Source organism: Biomphalaria glabrata, chromosome 13 (assembly GCF_947242115.1).
Source record: "Biomphalaria glabrata chromosome 13, xgBioGlab47.1, whole genome shotgun sequence".
NCBI lineage: Eukaryota > Metazoa > Mollusca > Gastropoda > Planorbidae > Biomphalaria > Biomphalaria glabrata.
The window spans coordinates 22,860,832-22,883,505 of NC_074723.1; the positions used below are offsets into that span (position 1 = coordinate 22,860,832).

General features: G+C 31.8%; 2 protein-coding genes across 8 annotated transcripts in view; one reads left to right on the top strand and one right to left on the bottom strand.

Annotated features, from left to right (window-relative positions):
* LOC106072728 (alanine--glyoxylate aminotransferase-like) overlaps nucleotides 1-2,979 on the bottom strand; it is a 15,286-nt gene extending 12,307 nt beyond the window's left edge. Inside the window, exons 1-2 of the mRNA XM_013233170.2 lie at nucleotides 2,469-2,979; nucleotides 1,381-1,459 (exon numbers count right to left, since the gene is read on the bottom strand). Coding sequence (XP_013088624.2) covers nucleotides 1,381-1,459; nucleotides 2,469-2,777 — 388 coding nt within the window. The 5' untranslated portion in view covers nucleotides 2,778-2,979. The remainder of the gene's footprint in view (nucleotides 1-1,380; nucleotides 1,460-2,468) is intronic.
* Nucleotides 2,890-18,375, top strand: LOC106072726 (probable DNA double-strand break repair Rad50 ATPase). 7 transcript variants are annotated; one of them, XM_056007809.1, is made up of 17 exons: nucleotides 2,890-3,019; nucleotides 3,572-3,666; nucleotides 8,844-9,040; nucleotides 9,381-9,458; nucleotides 10,167-10,342; nucleotides 11,216-11,464; nucleotides 11,997-12,078; nucleotides 12,206-12,283; nucleotides 12,615-12,748; nucleotides 13,133-13,202; nucleotides 13,322-13,415; nucleotides 14,067-14,153; nucleotides 14,431-14,508; nucleotides 15,391-15,556; nucleotides 16,744-16,877; nucleotides 17,067-17,175; nucleotides 18,058-18,375. In XM_056007809.1, the coding sequence occupies exons 2-17, from the start codon at nucleotides 3,577-3,579 to the stop codon at nucleotides 18,288-18,290; spliced, it is 2,055 nt and encodes a 684-aa protein (XP_055863784.1). In that variant the 5' UTR covers nucleotides 2,890-3,019; nucleotides 3,572-3,576; the 3' UTR covers nucleotides 18,291-18,375. The 7 variants fall into 7 exon arrangements, with proteins under 7 accessions (XP_055863784.1, XP_055863782.1, XP_055863781.1 ...); XM_056007807.1 differs by having other exon boundaries at nucleotides 2,901-3,019; nucleotides 3,541-3,666; XM_056007806.1 differs by lacking the exon at nucleotides 2,890-3,019 and adding an exon at nucleotides 3,293-3,444 and having other exon boundaries at nucleotides 3,541-3,666.
* Nucleotides 18,376-22,674: the final 4,299 nt, after the last annotated feature.

Consider the following 22,674-nt stretch of genomic DNA (forward strand, 5'->3'; position numbering starts at 1 on the left):
ATTTACAAAAAGTAATTTCAATTTATATATCACCTTTTTAAAAGTAAAAGTGTCATAAAAGACTTCTTACAAATAAAAGTGTCATAAAGACTTCTAACAAAGGCATACAGATTTCTTACAAATAAAAGTGTCATAAGACTTCTTAAAAGTAAAAGTGTCATAAGACTTCTTAAAAGTAAAAGTGTCATAAGACTTCTTAAAAGTAAAAGTGTCATAAAGTTCTTATAAATAAAAGTGTCATAAAGACTTCTTATAAGTAAAAGTGTCATAAAGACTTCTTATAAGTAAAAGTGTCATAAAGACTTCTTATAAGTAAAAGTGTCATAAAGACTTCTTACTTCATGACATTCAATACTTATATGTCTTCTTAAAAGTACTATCCTACTATCACATGTTCATTTTTCAATAAAATCTTTATTTCAACTGTTCTTATGACACAAATGTACATGTCTTAAACCCTTGAATTTGTGAGCTGTTGAACATTCACAAAATAAAGTTCTATATCCATCAACTATTTATCAATAGTATTCAACTTTCTATTCTTATGATTTTTCACACAAATTTTGTTTTTGCATTCTGAGTAGCAAGTTAGAAAAAAATGTTTCTATTTCTTAACTTGTAACTATTTCTTAACTTGTAACTATTTCTCACTCAATAGAATACACACACATAGGATGGTAACCAAAACTGCATAAGAAGTATAAATTGAAATTCTTACAGCTAACATGTTTTTCTTTATTTTTTCTTCTAGGACCAATGAGGGTGCGATGAACCCCTTCCCGCCACGATTGTTAACACCCATGCTTCTTATCCTAGTCAGCTTTTATTTTATAGGCTGCAGTCAGTGCCAATGAATTAGAAAGCACTAAGTGTGACAGCCTACAGCTCAACAGAAAAAATAAAAGATTAAAAGAAAAAGGGTCATGGTCTCTATGAAGTGGTAAAAATTTAGTAGGCTCTTACAAAGAAAAACCTTCAATGAATCACAACTCTGGAATAAACTGAAAACCATCATGTTGAAAATAATTTGATATTCACTTTGACATATACCAACATTTTTACTTACAAATAATTAATAGTATGTATAAAATAAGATAGATATGGTTTGATGACAAGAAAGTAATTAGAAAATGTATAAAAATCCAGAGTGTTATTCAATTGGGATATAGATTTTAATTTTATTTATCCCAAGGACAATACTTGCAATCTTAAAAGCAGAGTTGGCTATATTGCATTATAAAATTTTACTTCAAAGATATAATGTTCTTGTTATCAGACTCAAGAAGTATGCTAATTTGTTTTTAATTGACCTAATTATTGAACAGTTAGAACCAGTATAAGATTAAAATTGCAATATTTAATTCAATATTTCCTACCTACCAGTGCCGGATATTGCAAAAGTCCACTCATTCTTAGTCTGAAACAAATACTGTATTCCTTCTTTTACTTCATCCATAATCTATGATGGAAAAAAAAAAAGGAATGTATGGTAAATGAATAAAAAAATTGTAATCTGCTTGGATTAAGTGAGAAAAGTTTTTAGATTTTGAAACCCATAGGGTAGATGATATAAAGCTCATATGTTTCTATAGTCAACATCTAACAACAAATGTTATGTGGCCAGTAAATAACTACCATTACTTGTTCATTAGAGTTGGATGGATTCAAGAGATATTCTTATAATCCAAAAGTTCAATTGAAGATGTCAGCCTTTTCCTGGATTTGAACTCATGATCCCTTAGTTTGGAAGTCAAATGCTTTACTACTCAACCAGTATTAACTACATATTAACAATACAGTAGCATAACCTAATAAGCTATATTTCTAGAGGGTTTGAGTTTGAAACTTAAGTGAACTAAGTTGTGATTGCCAAGCCTCTAAAGGCAGCATAGATATTCTCCCAGAACCCCCCCCCCTCATGTCCACAAAAAATAATGGACCAAAGTGCACTGAGTTTGCGAAAACCTGAAAGAAGTGCTTTACAAAATCAAGAGTGTAAGGGCCTCCAAAATACTTAAATCTGGCCCTGATTATGATTGTTTAGTTTTAAATAATTGTTGGCTCATTTTTTCATTAGACAAGAAAGAAGCAGATATTATTTTTAAGGGCATTAAAGTTGGATTGAAGCAGATTATGATAACAGGCTACATCTATGTGTGATATGATGTAGCTAATTTTTACTGTAATGATAGATTAAGCAATTATGAATCAATAAATCATCTAGATCTGTATTGTGTGTATTCTATAACAACCAACCCAAACCAAATCATAATATTATGTTTTGATTGAAACCTTGTAATGGCCGAGGACCACTTCTTACATTAAAGATCAAGATATCTACGTTACAGCATTAAAAAAAAAAGGCCAAGTAAAATATTACATTAACTCTCTAGTCTAGCATATGGTGACATGGAAAGTTGGTATTACTTATTACTAAAAGATTGCTAATATAGTATATATATACTAGCCTTGGTAAATTCTGGATGTAGATGTCCAAGCATTGGCAAGGCTCCTGCAGCCAAAACCCTTGGAGGGCAGTTCGATGGGCCTGGTCCCATCAATAGTTTGTTGGGGACATCTATCGGTTTTAGCAAACATTTTGGGGCAGATGAGACAGCTGGTACTTTGCCCTGAGTGGAGGATGCCATTGTAGCTGCAAACAGCTTGGTAGAAAAGTTTCGTCGAAATAGACTGTGAAGAAAGCAGCTGCTGTTTGTTATCGATCTCTTTATAAATAGGTCATAAAACTCAGTCCGACAATGAGACGTGAGAGCCATGTTATTGCTATAAACTAGAGTCTATAATAGACAAAAATTTTGAATGATTAGATACAAATGCCTACAGTAGAGTCAGTGCAATCCTTGCGAATTACCCTTCTTGATAATAACAGACAGGTGGCCGGTACCATCTATAAATTAGTATAAAAATCTAGGAGAAATTAACATTTTATTCGCACATCAACATCATAAACGATTGCTAGCATAACAAAGTAGTCAAAATGTTGCGTTAGCACGTTCAGGTAACATTAACTTGACCTTTAACCACTCTGACCTTTGAACTGCCAGGTAGATCTAGATCTAGATCTTGATTCACTATTCTAGCTGCTAAATGATCCTAGATCTAGATAGACTCCCTAGATCTAGTTTCTAGATCTATAAATATATTTTAATATATATAAAACTTTTTTTTACTTTTTACCTAGACTTTATGTAAAAGAACATTATAGAGCTCCCTCTCTCTATATATATTATCTAGATCTATATTTCAATAGTCATTAAAACATTATGTTTTCAGTTCGTAAAATAGGGTACAACCATGGCACACACCTATATTTATATGGGATATTTATTTATGTCTATGGGTACAACACTGTGGAGCTCTTTGTCGAATATGATCACAATTCGAGGTGTTTTTATTAGTTTCAACATGGCTGATGTTGAGGAGGTAGATTTACCCAAGTTATACTTACTGTCTTTCTTCTTAGTATTTGCATGAACGAATAGCCTGAACTATATTATTATATATATATATATAATCTAGATAGATCTACATAAATCTCTGATCTTTAAAGAATAAATGGAAGAAGACAATGATGATCAGTTTATACACTACACTCCACAACATCCTCTGCCTACAGAAATTCAAAGTCTTGCAAGAGATAAAACTGTAAGTTTCAGTAAAGTAGTGTAACTAGTGTAAGTTAAAGTTAAAGTGGTGTAAGTATAATAATGATATAGTCACTAGTGTAATTTAAGTTAAAGAGTTAAAGTTTAAATAAAATTTACTTCATCTAGAACTTCATAGAATAATCTAGATCTGTCTAGATTTAGTCCAGGCCCAGGTCTTAAAAAAGTTTTTAAAAAAGTAGATCTAAAATCTTACAGTCAGCCGTTACTTTAAAAAAATAAATAATTAGACCTAGATCTATGTGCTACACATTTCATGTATCAATCTAGTCTTGCACGTAAATCAGTAACATAAACTCTGCTAAGTTATTGGTTTTCCTGGCTGATCCAGGTGCCGGCAGCCCATTCCATTCTCTAATGACACAGGGGAAGAAAAATCACTTGTACAAATTTGTCCTAGCATATGGAATAAGAAATGTACCTCTATCTTTGTGTCTGTCTGAGTATTTTATAAGTTTTGTTTTTCTGTTTGTAAATATATATTATCTAGATATCTTAGAAACATTATAGAAAATCATATACCTACCAACACATCAAACAAAATAAATAAATGCAGGTTTAATAATAGATTAAAGAAGTTTTGCAAACAGAAGGAAAACCTACATAGGAAATTTAAAGAAACTATTATAAGGTGAGTTTGTAAAAAGGATATTAAAATAAAACACCTAACTCAAAAAGTAAGCAGACAGCTGCAGAGTGACTACATAATGTAATATCTAAAGATAACAACAAAAACTTATGGCTATATATTAAGTCTAAGGAAATGGAAACAACAGACATAGCACCATTAAAAAGGGAAGATAACTTAACACAAAATGATAATGAAACTAAAGCTTACATCCTAAATAAATAGTTTGCAAAGACAAAGATATATTACTTAATTTGAACCAAGTAGACAACACAGAAGATATAGAAGTATAAGAAAAGGGGATCCAAAAACTATTAGCGAACATTAAACCAAATAAAGCATCTGGACCTAATGGTATTCCAGCTAGATTACTCAAAGAACTATGCAATGAGCTAGCACCAGTGTTCAAAATACTTTTTCATGCATCTCTTAACCAGGGCAGAGTACCAAGGCACTGGAAAGAAGCTAATGTCACCCCCCCTCCATTTAAAAAAAGGAGAAAAATCTGACCCAGGAAACTACAGACCAGTATCACTAATGAGCATCACATGCAAAATCCTAGAACACATAATATGTAGTAACATCATAAACCACTTAAACAAACATTATGTCCTTACTCCATACCAACATGGCTGTAGAAATATAGATCATATGAAACACAACTAATAGGACTAAATGATGATTTTCAAAAGGATTACATAATAGTGAGCAAATAGATGCTACCTTATTACACTTTCCGAATTTTCTAAGGCTTTTGACAAAGTTCACCACCATAGTTTGCTTAAAAAAAAGTCTGATTATTTGTAGATGATTGCATAATATACAGAACAATAAAAACAACACAAGATACAGAAATTTTACAATGAGAATAAGATGAATTACAGAAATGGTAATCAAATAGAGCAGTGAGATTCATAACAAACGAATTTTCACATTTGACTAGGGAGAGAAAAAATGTAATAATAAATGGCTCTAAATCAACACCATTACAGAAATGGAATCAAATTGGACCATGTCTTTCCACCCAGAAAAATGTCAGTTATTAAGAATAACAAAAAAAAACTAAAACAAATAAATTCCACTTATCTTATTCATGGTAAACCAGTAACACAAACTAAAAACTCAAAATATTTAGGTGTATTAATAAATGAAAAACTGTCATGGAATCCCCATTTTGATGAAACTATCAAAAAATCAAACAAAGCATTAGGGTTTTATTAAAATAAATTTCTATAAATCAAAAAGGAACATAAAACTAAAATGTTATTTAACATTGGTTAGGCCACTAATAGAATATGCATCCTCTGTTTGGGACCCCTCAACTCAAGAAAACATTAAGAAACTGGAACAGACACAAAAAAGAGCAGTGAGATTCATAACAAACTAATATTCACATTTGACTAGAGTAACACCTTTGGTAAAATCACTAAATTTAGAAAGCCTTCAGGATAGAAGGCTCAAAAGTAAAGTAGAAATTATAAATAAAACTCTGAACCATAATCTTCAAATACAAAAACAAAATCTTATAAAATACTCAGAATAACACAAGGATAAAGGCACATTCCTCATTCCATATGCTAGGACAAATTTGTACAAATGCTTCTTCTTCCCTAGTGCTATAAGAGCATGGAATGGGTTGCCTTAGCTAGCCAGGAAAACCAGTGACTTGGCAGAATTTAGGTCATTGGTTAATATGCATGACTAAATGCATGATGCGTAGGACATTGTCAGGGGAAAGTATGGTGAGAGTGAATATATTACTTTGATATTTTGGTATGCTAGTTATATCCCTTTGTTTATATACTCCCAGGCCCAGGTTATGAATGTGAATAGTCTTGCACTTGTTATGAACTGAATGGTTTAGTCTTCTTTGAATGTGCAAGAGAGTGTGTTAGGCAGTGAGGTCTTGTTCCTGGTCCTGGAAGGTTGAACGGTTGCTTCCTGGACTGGTGGTTGTGTATTAATATTTATTGTGTGCTTTCTTAAATATTAAAGTTATTATTATTTCATGGAAAGTATTATTGCTTTTCATGGATGTTGGAGTTAAAGTATATTTAATATTAAGTGTTCTTAATTGTAAGTAAACCCCTAATGAGCCAAGCAACAAAAGGACCAAGACATAATCATCTTCTTTTTTGAAGTAATGTCTGTATTATATAAGATAAGATAAGATGCTGTTGAAAGATCCTAGGTATTACATACAAAGACTGCACCAAAAACAAAAAAGTAGAGACAGGACTAGTGCAGCGATTAAACCCCACAATGACCTGCTAAGTATTGCCGAAAAAAAACTTAAACTCTATGGCCATATCACAGGTCCTTAGGACTTGCAAAAACCTTCCTTCATGGAACAGTATTAGGGAAAAGAAGAAGAGGCAGACAGAAAGCAATGGGAAGACAACGTAAAAAAGTGGGAGTGCCTGTCATTGAAAGAGATTCTATTAAAGGCAAAGACAGAGAGGTCAATAGATCTTGTGTGGTGCCCCAATGATCCAAAAGACTAAGGGATAGGGGAAGGTGAAGGTGAAATAGACTAATTAGATCTAGAATATTTTTATTTTTAAATAGTTGTCTAGATTCAGTCTCGAGCCTGAGCTTCAATGATTTTTTTTTTTATAATACTTGTGTTCAGTCAATTCATTTAAATTTCTCTAACCTGCTATGGATTTCAGCTAACATACACTTAAGATTTTAAATATCTGAGGTAAATAAATTGCTGGAGGAAAAAAATAAAACACCATTGTAAGGAATATGGAGTGTGGTGGCCAAGTGGTAAACACTTGGCTTCAAACAGAGGTGTCTCAAGTTCAAATCCTGGTGAAGACTGGATTTTATGCTTGCCCCTCACTCCACTCTTATGGGAACCTGACATATGATGGAGAATTTAAGGTGGTTTGTTAATGTATTGGACCCACAATTAATTATCTGCCCCCCTTAGTTCACAAGGTCTTAAAGGGTATTTTTAATTTAGCTTTTATTATAAGAACTGCTGTCTCAATTGAATATAACAACAATTAACACACTTACTCAACTTACTGGCATTATGTTATGTACAGAAGTGCTGGTCATAACCTCATTTCTCCTTGTGCTTTTAGCAGACATCATTGTCTCAGATTATGAGATGTTTTTTCTATGCTAGATTTTTCAACCTTAAAAAAATGTATGTTTTTGTTTCTGTTTGTGCAATGATAAATTATTTGGTGCAGTTGGAAATATTGTTTTCATGTTCTTTTAAGAAATGTAGGTTTTATTTTTAAATTATTAACATAATTACAACTAAAAAATCTAAAAATTTAATTTTGTAAGCAATTTGTTTGCAATAAAATAGATTCTAAAATCTAGATTATATTTTTTGCATTGCAACATGTTATGTTATTCTATTTAGAACTAGATATGAATCTTAAGATAAGATAATTTTTATTGATCCAATCAAATGGAAATTCAGCTTGACAACAATTGTACTGTAACAATAACATTATAGATGCAAATATGAACAACATTCACACACAAAACACATAAACACTCACAACCAGTCCTTTATGAATTAGACTTCTATGAACTTCTCGATGATTACAGATGATCTTGTGGGGTGAAGGAGTTTTAAAATCTTTCTGTTTTAGTTCTAATGGAAAGGAGACTACCACTTTGTTCAGATCTTATGTAATAGTGGTTTAATGGGTGAAGGTTATCTTTAAGAATCGTGAGTGTTTTGGAATGGCATCTTTCATAGAAAAGCTCTTTAAGAGATGGTATCTGTGTTCGAGTGATAAACGATGCTTTTTTAATTTGTCTATTTAGTCAAGTCTTTGTGCAAGTGAAGTATTACCATACCAGCAGGTGATGGCAAAGTTAATTAGACTGCTGATGTTTGCTGAATGAAAAAGTTTAATTATTGTTTTGTTGATGTTAAACTTCCTTAGCTTTCTAAGATAGAAAAGACGTTGGTGAATTTGTGTGTAAAGGTTTTGACAGTGATCACTCCATTTCAGTTTGTTTTTGATGGTTGTACCTAGATATTTATATTCTTGCACTTGTTCTACAGTTTGATTATTTATCTGAATTTCTGCAAGATGGCCTTTAGGTTTCCTAAAATCTATTATCATTTCTTTCATTTTCTGAACATTTAAAATTAGAAAGTTATCTATACACTATTGGTAAAAAGTGTTAATTGTTGAATGGTACATATTTTTGCCACCTGCAATAAGGTCAATGATTGCTGTGTCGTCAGCAAATTTTATGATGGGAGTGTCAGCTAATACGCTCTGAATGTCATTTATGTATATGTTTTACAATACTGGTGATAGGACGCACCCCTGTGGTGCTCCAGTGCTAAGCTCTCTCGTTCCTGACACATGCCCGTTCACTTTTACATATTGTGGGCATTTGATAAGAAAGTTTAGAAACCATGCTTGTATGTTTTTGCTAACGTTCAGTTCAGATAGAATTAAAAAGAGTAAAAATCATATCAATAAAAAAATTATGTATCAATATTGACGTTTTAAAACAAATTTAATTGTTTGTATTTCCAGGTTTGTAAATATTGTGGTGTGAGCTATCTCATTCATAATGAAATAAAAGCACTAGAGAAGAAGCTGAAGGCTACAGAAGAAGAGCTAGTTAAATATAAAGGGTTAGAGAAAAGGGAAGCTCTTCTTCAGCAAGAACTTTCTTTGCTTAAACAACAGCTTGAAGAATCTAAGTCATTTTCAGAAACAAACAGTAAACTGTGAGTTTAATATGAATTTTTTTCTTTTTTAAATTATGTTTTATTGGAATTGGTTTCATCATTTGTACTCCTTATAATGCTACCCATATTATGAAATCTATTCTAATTAGAATGTGGCAGCTGGAAAATGTTTTTAATTTTATTTAATATATTCATCTTTTTGGAACATAAGCTTATATTTGATCACTAAAACTACCACACATAGTTTTACTAGAGGTTACAATTAGTAACAGTTAATATAACAACTTGCTGTCTGCAAATATTTGTGGAAACATATTTTTTGAAAGTTTTTACTATTGATTAAAATATTTTCATGTTTAAAAATTGAAATACTTATCAGACTAATTATACTGACGAAAGAAAAGGATGAACTGATGACTCAGAGTAAAAGCAATGAAGAAAAAATACAGGCATACAGGTAAAATTACTGTTTTCTCTTTTTTTAAAAACATTTTTTTTTTCATGTGATGTATAACTCTTAAGAAAAAAATGGATGAATGGACTTGAATTTTTTACTTCCTTTCTGTGAATCACATTCTTGAGCTACACATTTTTGTATTGTTTCCTGGACACATAGTCACTCTATATCATGGCAGGCCTAATGGTTATATTATACTTGTTGTTACTTACTAAGCATTTAATATATAGTGTTTATGCATAAAAGTATTTTACAAAGTTTTTAAAAACATTAAATGATTAAAAGTCAGATCACAATACATTTCTATTACAAGTAAAATCAATAGGCAGGTTTTGATGACCTTGGTAGGTAGGACATTGTCATTTATAAAATGTTTTGAAACACCAAAATACTAGGCCCATTGAGTGAATATAATATAGTATTATACAATCTTTTTACAGATACATGAATATAATCAAGAAATAATTACTTTGAGATTGTTATGCCCACTAATATTACTTTTGGGGGGGGGGGGGGGGATGTGTGCTTGATCTCATCAGTTTTATTGGGTAACAGAATTTATTTAAATGTAGCATTTGGAGAATATCAAAACTACAACTTAAAACTCAAGAGCTTGAAAACAAAACAAAAAATTTCAATTACAAGAATCACATAAGGCCACATTGAAATATTTATTCTAAGTAGATAAAATGTTTTCAATCTCTACAGAGCTAAACTTCTATACACTATTAGACAATTTTCAACATTAAACCAATCTGTCAAAAACTGCAAACGGGATGTGACTCAAATAAAAAATCAGTTTAGCAGTTTTCAATCTGATACCCTGGAACAGTTGACTGCAGTCTTACAAAATGTTGCTCAGATACAAGCAGTGTCCTCCAAAGGTGAGTAATAAATGAAGTTGAAATAAATAGAAAAAAAGGTCCCCTTTTAGACCATGTGGTTTTTAAGGCAGATGATGTAAAGGTCATCTGTTTCTGTGGCCCATGATTTTATGAGGGTGTCAAGTGGCCAGCACAACGACCAACTGCCTTTACTTTCCCAAACTAATGTCAGGTACTCATTTGAACTGGGTGGACTCAGAGGCACCCAAGATCCCTGAATTAAAAATCCCAGTCTTTACCAGGATTTGAACCCGTGGCCTTGGTTTGGAAGCCAAGCGCTCTACTGTTCCGTCATCACATCTCCGAAATAAATAGAAGCATTTGTTTACTAGTGTAAAAAAAAAAGAGAAAGTTTTTTCAAGGTTCCAAGATTTATTCAGAACTTTTATATAATCTTAAATTCACGACTTTGTAATATCCTAGCTAACTGACATTGTTGCTATTAAATTGGAAACTAAATATTAAATTTTCTTATATTTAATGTTAAAATTTAAAATAAACTATGTAACTAAAAGTTATATTTGAGAAGGCTGTAAAGAGACTTTAATTTGAGAATGCTAGTGTTTTAAAGATTAATAGTCATTTATAAAAATTGTATACCATTTCCATTTTTTTTTAAACATCTTTTTAACATGCTTTTTATTGATTTTTTTGCAAGTCGAAGATAATAAGCTTGATGTTATTATCTTGTCAAGGATAACAGTTGATGACTAATGCATTAAGATTATGAAGCAAAAGTTCATTTTGTAGTTTAAAAAAAATAAACTGACAAGAAAAAATATTTGCCATGTGCCATGCCATGAGATTATCCAGATAATCCATTGCACAAGCAAAAAAAAAAATGTTATGTTTTTTTTTTTTTACTTTTGACAGAGGTTGACACTCTACACAGTAAACTTCAGTGTCTGGAGATGGAACACATGGTTGTAGCACAGTCCAACAAATCTTTAACAGAATCTTTAAAATCTAAAGACTCTGAACTTCAGATGTTGATGTATGAGCTTAACCTGAAAAAATCAGAATTAGAACAACAAGCAGAAGCCTACAGGAAGCTGGAAGACAACATGGAAGATGTTTCAAAAAGACTTAGTTCTTCTCAAGAAGTAGAAGTACAATTAAATGGTATATTTTCTTTTTAGATCTACACTTTTGTTTTGCTAACTTAATAAAGGATATGAAAATGAAGTCTTAGATAGAGGATAATTGAATTTTAAAATACCATAATTGATTAATTTATAAAATTCAATTTTGGGTAATCTATCTCATTAATTTTATTTTTACTCAATATATATGTAAAATTTATGCTCATTCTAATTCTAAATTTTTTTTTTTTAAATACTTAAAGAAAAATTGCTTAAAAGTAAATACAAAGAAATTAGATGATGTAATAGGATTTAACCCTAACAGCATTTCTTTTCCATTGGTTTCCTGTAAAGACTTGCTTCATTTAAAAAGGCTATAGGCCTACATTTGAAACTGATAGCAAGCCTTTTTTTTTTTGCATGAATGCCAATAATACTCTTTTTTTTTCTAAACTTTTTTCTGTTAAACTAATTGAGTAATTTTTAAATTTAAAGGACTGTATTTATAATACATTCAGTTTTTACAGTTTTCTGAAATGATTTTATTTTTTGCTATTGATTTATTTCTAAAGATGTTAGCAAGGAATTAGACAATAGTAACACACAGCTGAGAATACTGACAGTGGAACTTGAACAGTATAAAATACATTTGAAGTAAGTGTAGACTTAACAAATATAAGCAAATTTTTAATTTTAAAAAGTAAATATAAGTTTTGAAAATAGTAGCTAAATATATTTCACAGATCCATTGATCACTTTTTCTTTACTGCTGTTTGTTTAGGTCTAAAACTTCTGAGCTGAATGAACTCATGATTAAGCAGAAACAGATGGAACAGAGTCATGAATTAGCTGTACAGAAGTAAGTTTTCAATAATATACTGGGTTATAATCAATATCCTGCACCCCACCCGAATCATTTTGCCTTCAAAGTCTTAAACAATTATGCCATTTTTAAAGACACATGTATATAAAAAACCTGAAAAGTATTTAAAATTTGGTTGTTTTTATTTGTTTTGTTTTTATTGAATAGTTTTTTTTAATCTTTGTGCTGTCTTTTTATTGCTAAAATCATTAGTTGAAAAATTTGTGTTTAGTTATTTTTTCCTTATCTTATTTTAAAACCGTAGATGAATTTATATAATAAAGAAGAGAAATTTAATAGATCAATAAAGACAATTTTAATATCATAGACTTAATACAGAGATGAAATCCAAAGAGAATGAACTAGGAGCCTGTCTGAAGCAGATCAAATCATTAGAAGTTCAATGCCAAAATCTTCAAAGAAAGGAGCTGGAGATGACCCAGTGGGGCAAGTTAAACTCAAGTACATACATTTTTTATTTCATACATTTGATCCAAGGAATGAGGTATCTGGTAGAATAGTTATTACTTCCATCTTTAAGTTTCTGCCCTTAAGTTACCATTAATACTTGCAAGATTAAATTATCTGGTACTTAAGAAGTTAGTGATTTGTCTGAAAAGTATCAATCTTCATGTTATCATCATTCTTTAGCATATTTATTGTGATTTGGTCCAACTTGCTCTCACAGACATTCATGGGCAAGCTTTGACTGATGGCTCTCTCAATGTTCAAAGAATCCCCTAACTTTGAATGATATTTTTAGCACCATAAGAACAACAATAACAATTTAAAAAAAATTAGAATGGGAGAAAACAACAACAAAAAAAAAAACATTTTTTTTTTCAGATGAAGCTCAAGATTTGAAAGAAGAATTGAAAAGGACTAAAAGTGAGGTGGAAGCTTTAAAATCAGAAAGGTGAAAACTCATCAAAATTATTTGTGAAAGATTGCATTAAAATAATGCAGATATCTATTAAAATTTCTTTACATGGTGTAAATGTAAAACTATAAAATATTTTTTTGTGTTGTTCTCAGAGAAATGATGATTGAAGCTCACCAGAATAGAATTGAGGAACTCAGAGAAAGTTTCAAAAATAAAATAGCTGAGGCTGAAGGCTGGCCACAGAAAGTAAACTTTTCAAATTCACTAATTTTATTAATTAGAAAATAAATAAGGGATATATATATTTTGCCTTTTCAACTCTTCAAACTATCTGGCGCTCTAAGGCATTATCTCTACACAACAAGATACGAATCTATAATACAAAAGTTAAGTCTGTCCTTCTATACCGTTCAGAAACTTGGAGAGTCACTAAAACAAATATGGAAAAGCTCCAGACCTTTGTTAACAGATGCCTATGCCGGATATTAGGAATTAGGTGGCCAGAAAAGATAACTACTATCGATTTGTGGGAGAGAACTAGACAAAAGCCCATAGCCCAAGACATCACAAAACGAAAATGGAGCTGGATAGGACACACCCTGTGAAAACCAGCTACCAATGTTGCAAGGCAGGCACTTGACTGAAGCCCACAAGGAAAGAGGACATTAGGCAGACCCAAGCAAACCTGGAAGAGGTCAGTCATCAGTGAAGCTGAGGGTACTGGAATGACATGGGAGCAGATGAAGAAAGCTGCTCAGAACCGAGTTCGGTGGAGAGGTGTGGTTGTGGCCCTATGCTCCCCTGGGAGTGCACAGGATTAAGTCATATATATTCAAGTAATGTTTTAAAATTGCCTATTTTTATCTGATACATATGTATATTTACATATACTATTAGCTTCAAGGTGCCCTTGTTGCAGAAAGAAGTCGTTACATGGGAGAATTAAAAACTCTGGAAGAAAATCTGAAACATCAGTTTGTCTTGGTAAGCAAAAATCACAGTTTGATTATCAAAATATAATATATAAAAAATATATGAAGATACAAAGAATGAAATTTAATCTTCTGTGAATAACCATACCAAATTATTTTTAAAATACTAAATAAGCAAGGGAGAGAAAGTCTCATTTCTAGATTATTTTTATTTTATATGCCAAATTAGTTGCCCTATCTTTTTCTCCTGTCTTTCTAGATAATAGTCTCCTTCTCTATTATGTTTCTAATTTGCTACCTTGGTTTTAAAATGTAAATTTTTCTAATAGGAACTTCAAATAGAGAAAGATAAATATGATGAGCTTATGAAGAAATTTCAAGATCAGGAAAAAGAGAAACATAATCTTGTAAGAAATTATGATCCATTTACACTGTACTCGTATTTTTCATTTTTATTAAATGTTTACCAAGCTTGAATTTATAAACATTTGTTAAGCATGTAATATTTAAAAAAAGAAAATATAAAACTTTGATACTTTTTTTCTAATTGATAAATAACATCTAGGATGCTTTTTTACAAAGCTTATTTAACATACTCTGTCTGGCTGGCCAAAAGTTCATACACGTTCCCTGACACCCAATCTCAAATGAAGTTCAAGTTTTTCACAATTATTTCTTTTTCCTGACAACAGAAGAATCAATAAAAAAATTTAATCAATTAGTTAATTAATTATTGGTAATAAATTATTTTGTTTGGTATCTCAAACAAGGGAAAGAAATATTAGTTGACAAAAGTGATGGCATAATATATTAGGCTGCCGTCTGAGGCTTAGTGAACATAAATAAGAAATAGAAAAATTAGATAACTATACTATTTCCATGTTCATAGACTCTTCGCTAGTAGAGTGATTACTGCGTTGGCTTGAGAAGCATGAGCAGGCTTTAGCCCACAAGTTCTAATTTAGTCTCGCTCCTCTTTTTTTTTTAAAATACATTTAAACAATGATCACTCAGATACCCTGTTCCAACTGGTCCAGATAAGTGATAGGATCATAGCCTGTTGAGAACACTAAAAGCATGAAATTGTGCTAAACAAAAACAATTAATACAAATATTTCTAATCCCACAGATTTATTATTGGTAGTCTAGTTCTAATACAACTTTGATTCCATGACTGATCCAAAGTAATTGGTACACCTTAATTTAAGCTTTGTTGTTTTTTTTTAAAGTATTTTTAATGTTTTTCTTGTTTTATGTCTTTACTCTTTTTTTTCCATTATGCTGAACAGAAAGAAAACCACAGAGCCCTCAGTGAACAGAAGTACAAAGAAGAAATTGAGGATTTGCTTAAAAAAGTGACAGATTGCAAGAGAAGGTCTAGTGAGAGAGAAGAGGAGCTGTTAAAAGAAATAAGTAGCCTTAAGAAAATAATTAATGATCTACAGGATCGTTCAGGTAAGGGATAAAAGATTGAGTTGACTCATTTAACAAATCATGCTTCATAGCATTAGTGATGGCCAGTTTTTATTTGAGATGTATTTTGAATAAATGTTTTTTAAAGCAATATTCTCCCAATGATGACATTCAGAAAGTTTTTCTAATAAAAATGAAAAGATACTAGAAAAGGCTATGTATCCATATAAATTGTTGTCAACATTATTATAATACATACGATAAATGTTTTTTACTTTAAAAGTAACATTTTATCCTTCACAATAAAAAGTTTTAAAAGTAGACTGAAATGTTTTTATTGTAGTTTAATAATTAATGGTGGAGTACATTTGAATATTACCCATCTTTAATGCATGTTAAGAGAACCACTGCTTTGAAACACCGATTTTTGTAAGCAGGCAGAGCACTATAGGCCTTTGCCAGACAATATCAACTTCCTTAAAATTGGTGGTCATTTGATACTGTGTGTTTCCCAGATTTTTTAAGTGGCCCACCATGTTAAGGGGGTGTCCATTCATGATGATCCTTAGTGTTGACTACACTACAAATAGCAATGTTCTTGCAAATACCAGTATGGACAGTATAGAGGAACTGCTTATAATTCAACAGCTACTTTTGGCAAGGCACATATCCCATACAGGGGATGACTGAATGCCAATGGAAATCTTTTTTGGTTAACTGAAAAGTGGTCTGCATAACAGAGGTGCCCCTGGAAATGCTTTAAAGACCAGCTTAGTTGTCAACTTGCTTAAACTGATATAGAGATTACATGGCAGTGAGCACCTTTCTAATGAGATAGCTGGAGATTTATTACAAAGGGCATGGTAAACATTTGAGATAAAATAGACATAGATGCCAAAAAAAGAACCTAAATCAACCACTGCGGACAATGGTTATGCTTGCCCTGGTTGTGACAAAATATGTAGGTCACAGTTGGGGCTGCATAGCCTCATGAAATACTGCACTCCTCATTAATCTTCAGACTCAAAGACAAGCCTTACTTAAACAGTAATGATATTTCCTTATTTTTAATTATATAATAATTTTTCTGTCATGATAAAGTCCTTACATTGCATCTAAATTTTATCTCTTTCATATGAAAAAAAAGAACAATAGCAGCAGCACAGAAAATGTACACATCTGTTTTTTTTTATCAAAGTTGTAAAAAATTCTATAATTATTCTTTTCAGCCAAGTTAGATGGATCAGATTCAGCAAAGATCAAAGATTTACAGAATCAGTTAGCTCAGATTCATCAAGAACATTTAGAGTCTGTGAGTCAAATCACTCTACTAGAAATCAAACTAAAGGAAACATCAGAAGAAGTAAGAGAAATATCTCTGCATAAAATTATCTAGCTATGGCTCTTCACTAGTAATTACCTTTAATCAATTATATCTCCATTATTGGATGAATATACTGATATAACATTTATTTGTTTTGTATGGATTTTAAAAGTAATTCTATGTTTTTTTTTAACTTTTTAAAACTTAAAAATTTTAAAAACTTTTCAGGCACAGTTTCTTCAAGGTATTGTCAGGAAGGAATGTGAAGAAAGGTTTGAACTAACAGAAGCATTAAGTGAGGCCAGGAAAGAACTCTTACAGTTGAAAAAACCAGCAGGTGAGTTGTCCACTCATCCAGCAATCTTTTTGATAAGATAAGTCTGGAGGCTCTTATTGCAGGCCTACACTGCCCAGCCATGGGATATGCACTTTGAACTGCCATCTTGATGTTTCCCTGTCTCCAGTCTTCCACTGTTGTCCTGTATGTGCCTTTCTTATGACTTAATAATCTTTAACATTGAAGGCACTTCCGCAAACTCATAAAACAATACTAATTGATTGAAATAAACAACAATTAAAATGTATGTTGTCAAAGTCTTTTGTATTTTACAGTTCAATAATAAGCAATAATAGCACTTAGTATAGTTTTACCATAGTGACATAAATGCCTCTTAGTTTGGCAAATGTTTTTTTTTCCTAATTAATAATTTGCCAGACCATCACAATGACCAATGCATTTTCTTTTTAGAAAAGATGCTTTCATAGCAAATAAAAACTTTGAAGTAATGAAAGTGTCTTTCTTTTATGTTATCTTCTCATCATTCTGTTACTTTTCTTACTTTCACAAGTTGTTAGCTGTTTGCAAAATCTGATGATTCTGTGACATGACTATATCTTGTAAGCTATTTTTATTGTAAACAGTGGCCTGTAGGCCCTCTCCATGCCAAATTGATTTGACAGTTTTATCAGATGTTGTCTTTGTAGTAACTTCCCAAAGTGCCTCAACCTCTTTGCTTGGATTCTTCTTTATAAAACTATATAGCCTGGATGTTGACAGGTTTATCTTCTTGATAAATTTTACTTTCTATGCATAATTTGTTCTATTTGCTATTGTGTAAATGCATTTGTTTTAATATTTTCATATTTATTTAGGTGTATATATTATATACATTTCCTTATGACAAAAAGCTTAGATATAAATTTGTATTATTTGGTCTAGGAGGTTACTCCAGTGTGCAGAAGAGGGGAAGTACCTCCAGCATCAATTCCAACAGTTCAACCCATGTGACTTCACCTGTGACATTATTGCCTATTGAAGACCCAGCCATCAGGTCCAGGGCTAGCATTCAACTTAACTACAGCGGAGATGCTAAATCACCAAGTGATAAGACTAATGATGCTCAGCTTCAAGAAAATAGGAAGAGAATTCTAAACTTAATGGGACGGAGATAATTTTCTGTGATATGTTTTTGTTTTTAATTTTGTTTTCAAATTCTGTTCATTAATGTAATTAAAAATATTTTTCTTAAAATTTGAATTAATTTTAATTTATGTTTCACTAATTGTTGTTTATGTTGGAATAAGGACAGAGACCATCAAAATATTTTGTTCATGCATTCATTGTGTCCATCAATAAAAATGTAAAACATTGGATTACAGGCTGTTGCTTACTTGCCTTAGAGCAGTTGCGTTTGACCAAAGGACATTTTATTTTTGGCACAATATAATTTTTTTAGCTCATCTTCAAGTCTAGTTGAACAATTGCAGTGAACAGGAGGTTCTGCAAATTTTCCACTAGTTAAATCGCATTGTCATGAGCAATTGGAAAGATGTTACAATCTTTTTTTTCTGTAAATTATAAGAGATGATAAGATGAGCCCCTGACAAGTCAGACTGATGGTCAGCAGGTTTTTTTTCTAACTGGGCAAGAATTATATATCTTAAGTCATCTAATGGTCAGCAATTTTTTAGCACTGGGCAATAAGATAGATTGTACATCTTAAGTTATCTAATGGGTAGCAGTTTTTTTACCAATGGGAAATAAGATAGGATCGTACGTTTTAAGTCATCATGGATCTCTACTGGTTACAGACAGCTTAGGTTTTCTTATTTCGCCAATAGATGCTTATGTTTAATTATTTTATATCTCGTTTCTCTCTCCTCCCCCTTTTTTTTTCTTTCTCTCTATCTCTCACATTGTGTGCGTATGCTTAGGAATACACACACAAAAAAAGAAGGATGTGTTAACGCATAGGTCTGTCCAGAAAACAAAAAAGCCTTTCTGGTCTTTTCGAATATAATCTACTTCATCCTTCTCATCTGTATCATAGAACTAGCCTTATCTCTGAGGTGAACTGCACATTGGTTTAGACTTCAGGCATTGTTCTTTTGTGTTCTTTTACAAATGCCGTTAGTAACCTTGTGACTCTGTGACCTTAAGGGTAGACAGCGCTCTCTTATTTGTGTAACAATCTTCAAAGGGGGCCTTCGTTGTAAAGTATCACCTACAAAGGTGTGTAACTATGTATGACCAGTGTCTCTACCTAACCTCTTGATGCAAATGTGAAGGACATGATCAGCATTCTATTGTGTTACACAACCGGGCGTCCGTGATTCTGATTTTCAAGAAGGATAACTAATTCTATAATAATTACATTCAGTATTTAAAAAAAATAAAGTAATGTTTCGTAAGAAAAAAATCTTGGGCACAAGCTAAGCAATAGTTGTCATTGCAAAGATTTAGTGAGACTTTATACTTCATTGAGAGGAAAGACTTTGCAGTTTTCTTTACAGCCGTAACTAGACTTAGATTTCTTTTGTGGTGAGTTGTTACCCCGATAAAGGTAGCCTACCCTCTTTGAGACTGTTTACTAATCACTGTGTATGTTAAAAGATGTGAGGGGAATGTATTTAATCTGGATGGGTTATTTTTCAAACTAAAAGACATTCTTTTTATTTCCTTTTTGTTTAAATGTATTGATTGTTGGGTCAATTATAGCTAAATACGATTTGAGATACACTAGACATTGGCCTATAAATTGCTATTGTAAGCCTATTATACTGGCCGATATGCAAAGTAGCTATTCAGAAATGGGTAGATGCCAATAAATAATTTGTTCTGTAAATACTAATAATTTAATTTATAGAGCGCTGGTAACAAAATGTAGGCTCAAGTCGCGGTGATAAAATCACAAACATAAACAGGAGCTAAAATTGCACCAGGATTGAAATATGAGACATTGAGATAAGGGCAGATAGTTTGCTACATAGCAGATAGTTTGCTACATAGAAGATAGCGCTATACTTCCATGCTACATCCTGACATGAGTTAAATCTCAACAAATCGTTCAATAAAGCTGAGTCAAATTTGTGCTTCCCCTTCATTTCATATTTCAGACGTGTCTTTGAACATCTACACCTAGCAGTGGTGATCAAGCGTGGACTAAATTGTATATAATAGGTTAATAGGCCTACGAGTAGCACAGCAGGAACCAGGACAAATGTAATGAAAAAAAAAGAATGTGGTCAACGGTTTTAAATCCGGAAGAAAAAAAATATTACAAAGCTTATATCAACTCTGTCTGTCTGTCTTCTAAAAAGTGTGCAGGCCTATAGTCGTTATTTCACCCACACCCATGAATCACTAAAAAAAAAAAGTAACCAATTAGACAATTAATAATTTCACCCATACCCATGAATCACTAAAAAAAAAAGTAACCAATTAGACAATTATAATACTGGTAATTCATTATTTTGTTTAATAGTAACAAGGAAAACCATACTTCAGTATTCACATATATGGCTAATTGTTTTGAATTTAGTCCTCTTAAATAATTGTTAACGCTATTTCTCCCTCACGCATTTTCCGATCAGATAGATTCTTTAAACAATAAATATATTTTTTGTAAAAAAATAAAATTGGTGCCAGTACTCAATGATGGATTGCCTAACTTTTAACTACTAATACATTAATAATAAACGTTAATTAAAAATGTAAGAAAAGTAATAATTTTTCCCCACATTGAAAAAGGTGCCGGTAGGCCTACTCCGTACCGGTGCGTACCGTCACAAAAAGCACTGATTGTACCTAATCAAACATGAATCCGCCTATTTACAAGGAATATTCAAGATAAGATGATTTTGTTTTGATTGTCCAAAGTAATAATATTTCAAAGATTCATTTGGCGTTGCGAAAATGTTTTTTTTTTCTGTTAAATGTTTTACATGTTAGATAAGATAAGATAAAATTTCGAATGTTCCTTCAAAATTGAAGATAATCTACTTCCTAGTCCAAACCGCTCGCTGGAAGACATGGTGGAGAGAAGGTTATGAACCCGGGACCATCGAAAAGTCCGAACGTTAGTCCAGAGCGCATACCGCACGACCATGAGTCACCCATCCTACTAGATCTTTTAGTTAGATTTAAATATAATCTAGATATTTTAGGCTAGATCTGATCTAGATTTTTTAGACTAGAGCTAGATCTATATTCTAATTTAAGTCATTGTAAATTCTAGATCTATAATTTCTAGGTCTAGTCTTATATAGACTAGATCAAGATCTTGATTTTAAATTCCACTACGTAGATATTTTGGAAGGAAAATTAAAGATGACGGACATACCAACAAAGACTAAAAATAAAAATAAAATAGCGTCTTTTTTACTTAAGGAAGCCGCTAAAAATGTCTTTTGAATACTAGAAAATTGACGAGGTTTAATAAACATTGATTCATCTCTTCGAAAAAGATGAAAAATCCTTGTTTATTTTTAATCGTAAAAAAATAAGCTAGCATTAAAAGCATCTAATACACGACAAGTTTGAGACAGAAATCTTTAGCGACTTATCTGTCTTCTTATGAGCTCCCATCTAAAAAAAAAACAACAAACAACTAACAGCAATGTCAGATTTCATATTTACTTATATCGTTCACAGCTTCTTATTATATTTATTGGAGACATTCACTATGAAATAAACAATGTCAAGTTGGTTAAATTTAACTACAAAAAATGCCAACTAAATTTTTATCGAGTAAACCATTAAACCATTTGTCTACTGTACAGACAGGACGGTGGATTTTAATAGATCAGATTTACTCTTTATTGACTCCGGAATAGTCATCGACACGCGGTGCCACAATCTTACAATTTAAGAAAAAATAATAATGAAAAAAAAAAAAAAAGAAAGAATCATGAAAACCTAAGCTTAGAGATAAAGGTATGTGGAAGTTATTTAAAATAACCGAGGGGACAGTAGCAACTGATCTCGCAAACACATTCAAAACTCTAAACATTCCTTAGAAGATATGTCGTTGCCTGTCAGATAGCGTACTGCTGCAGACTGCCACATCACCAGGAAGGTGCTCAGTAGACACTGTTAAGAGGACAGTCAGGGGACTACAATGTATTTGTTTCCGTTTAACTCAGCTCGTACATTTCTATAATAATAATAATTTAAGAAGAAATTGTATTTTACATAACATGGATACGAGGCGGGGCCTGTAAGGGGAGAGCTATGAAAAAAATCTTGTGGCTGTTACCCACTACGCCCTTTTTAATCTGGCACTTGTTAGGCTCTTTAGAGACACACATTTGTTTATGTTTATGATTCAGGAACTATTGTTAGCAGGCAATGGGCATGTTAGTATCCGCTGTAACATTATAGCATATAGCCTACAGTTGTATACTACAACATCTATACTGTTGTTACTATGACACTTTCTTATCTTATCTTATACAATGCAGACGTTACTTCAAAAAAGAAGATGATTACGTCCTTCCTCTCCCATCCTTCCATATTGTATCTCTTATTTTCTCCCCTTCCGTTATCATGGTGTAA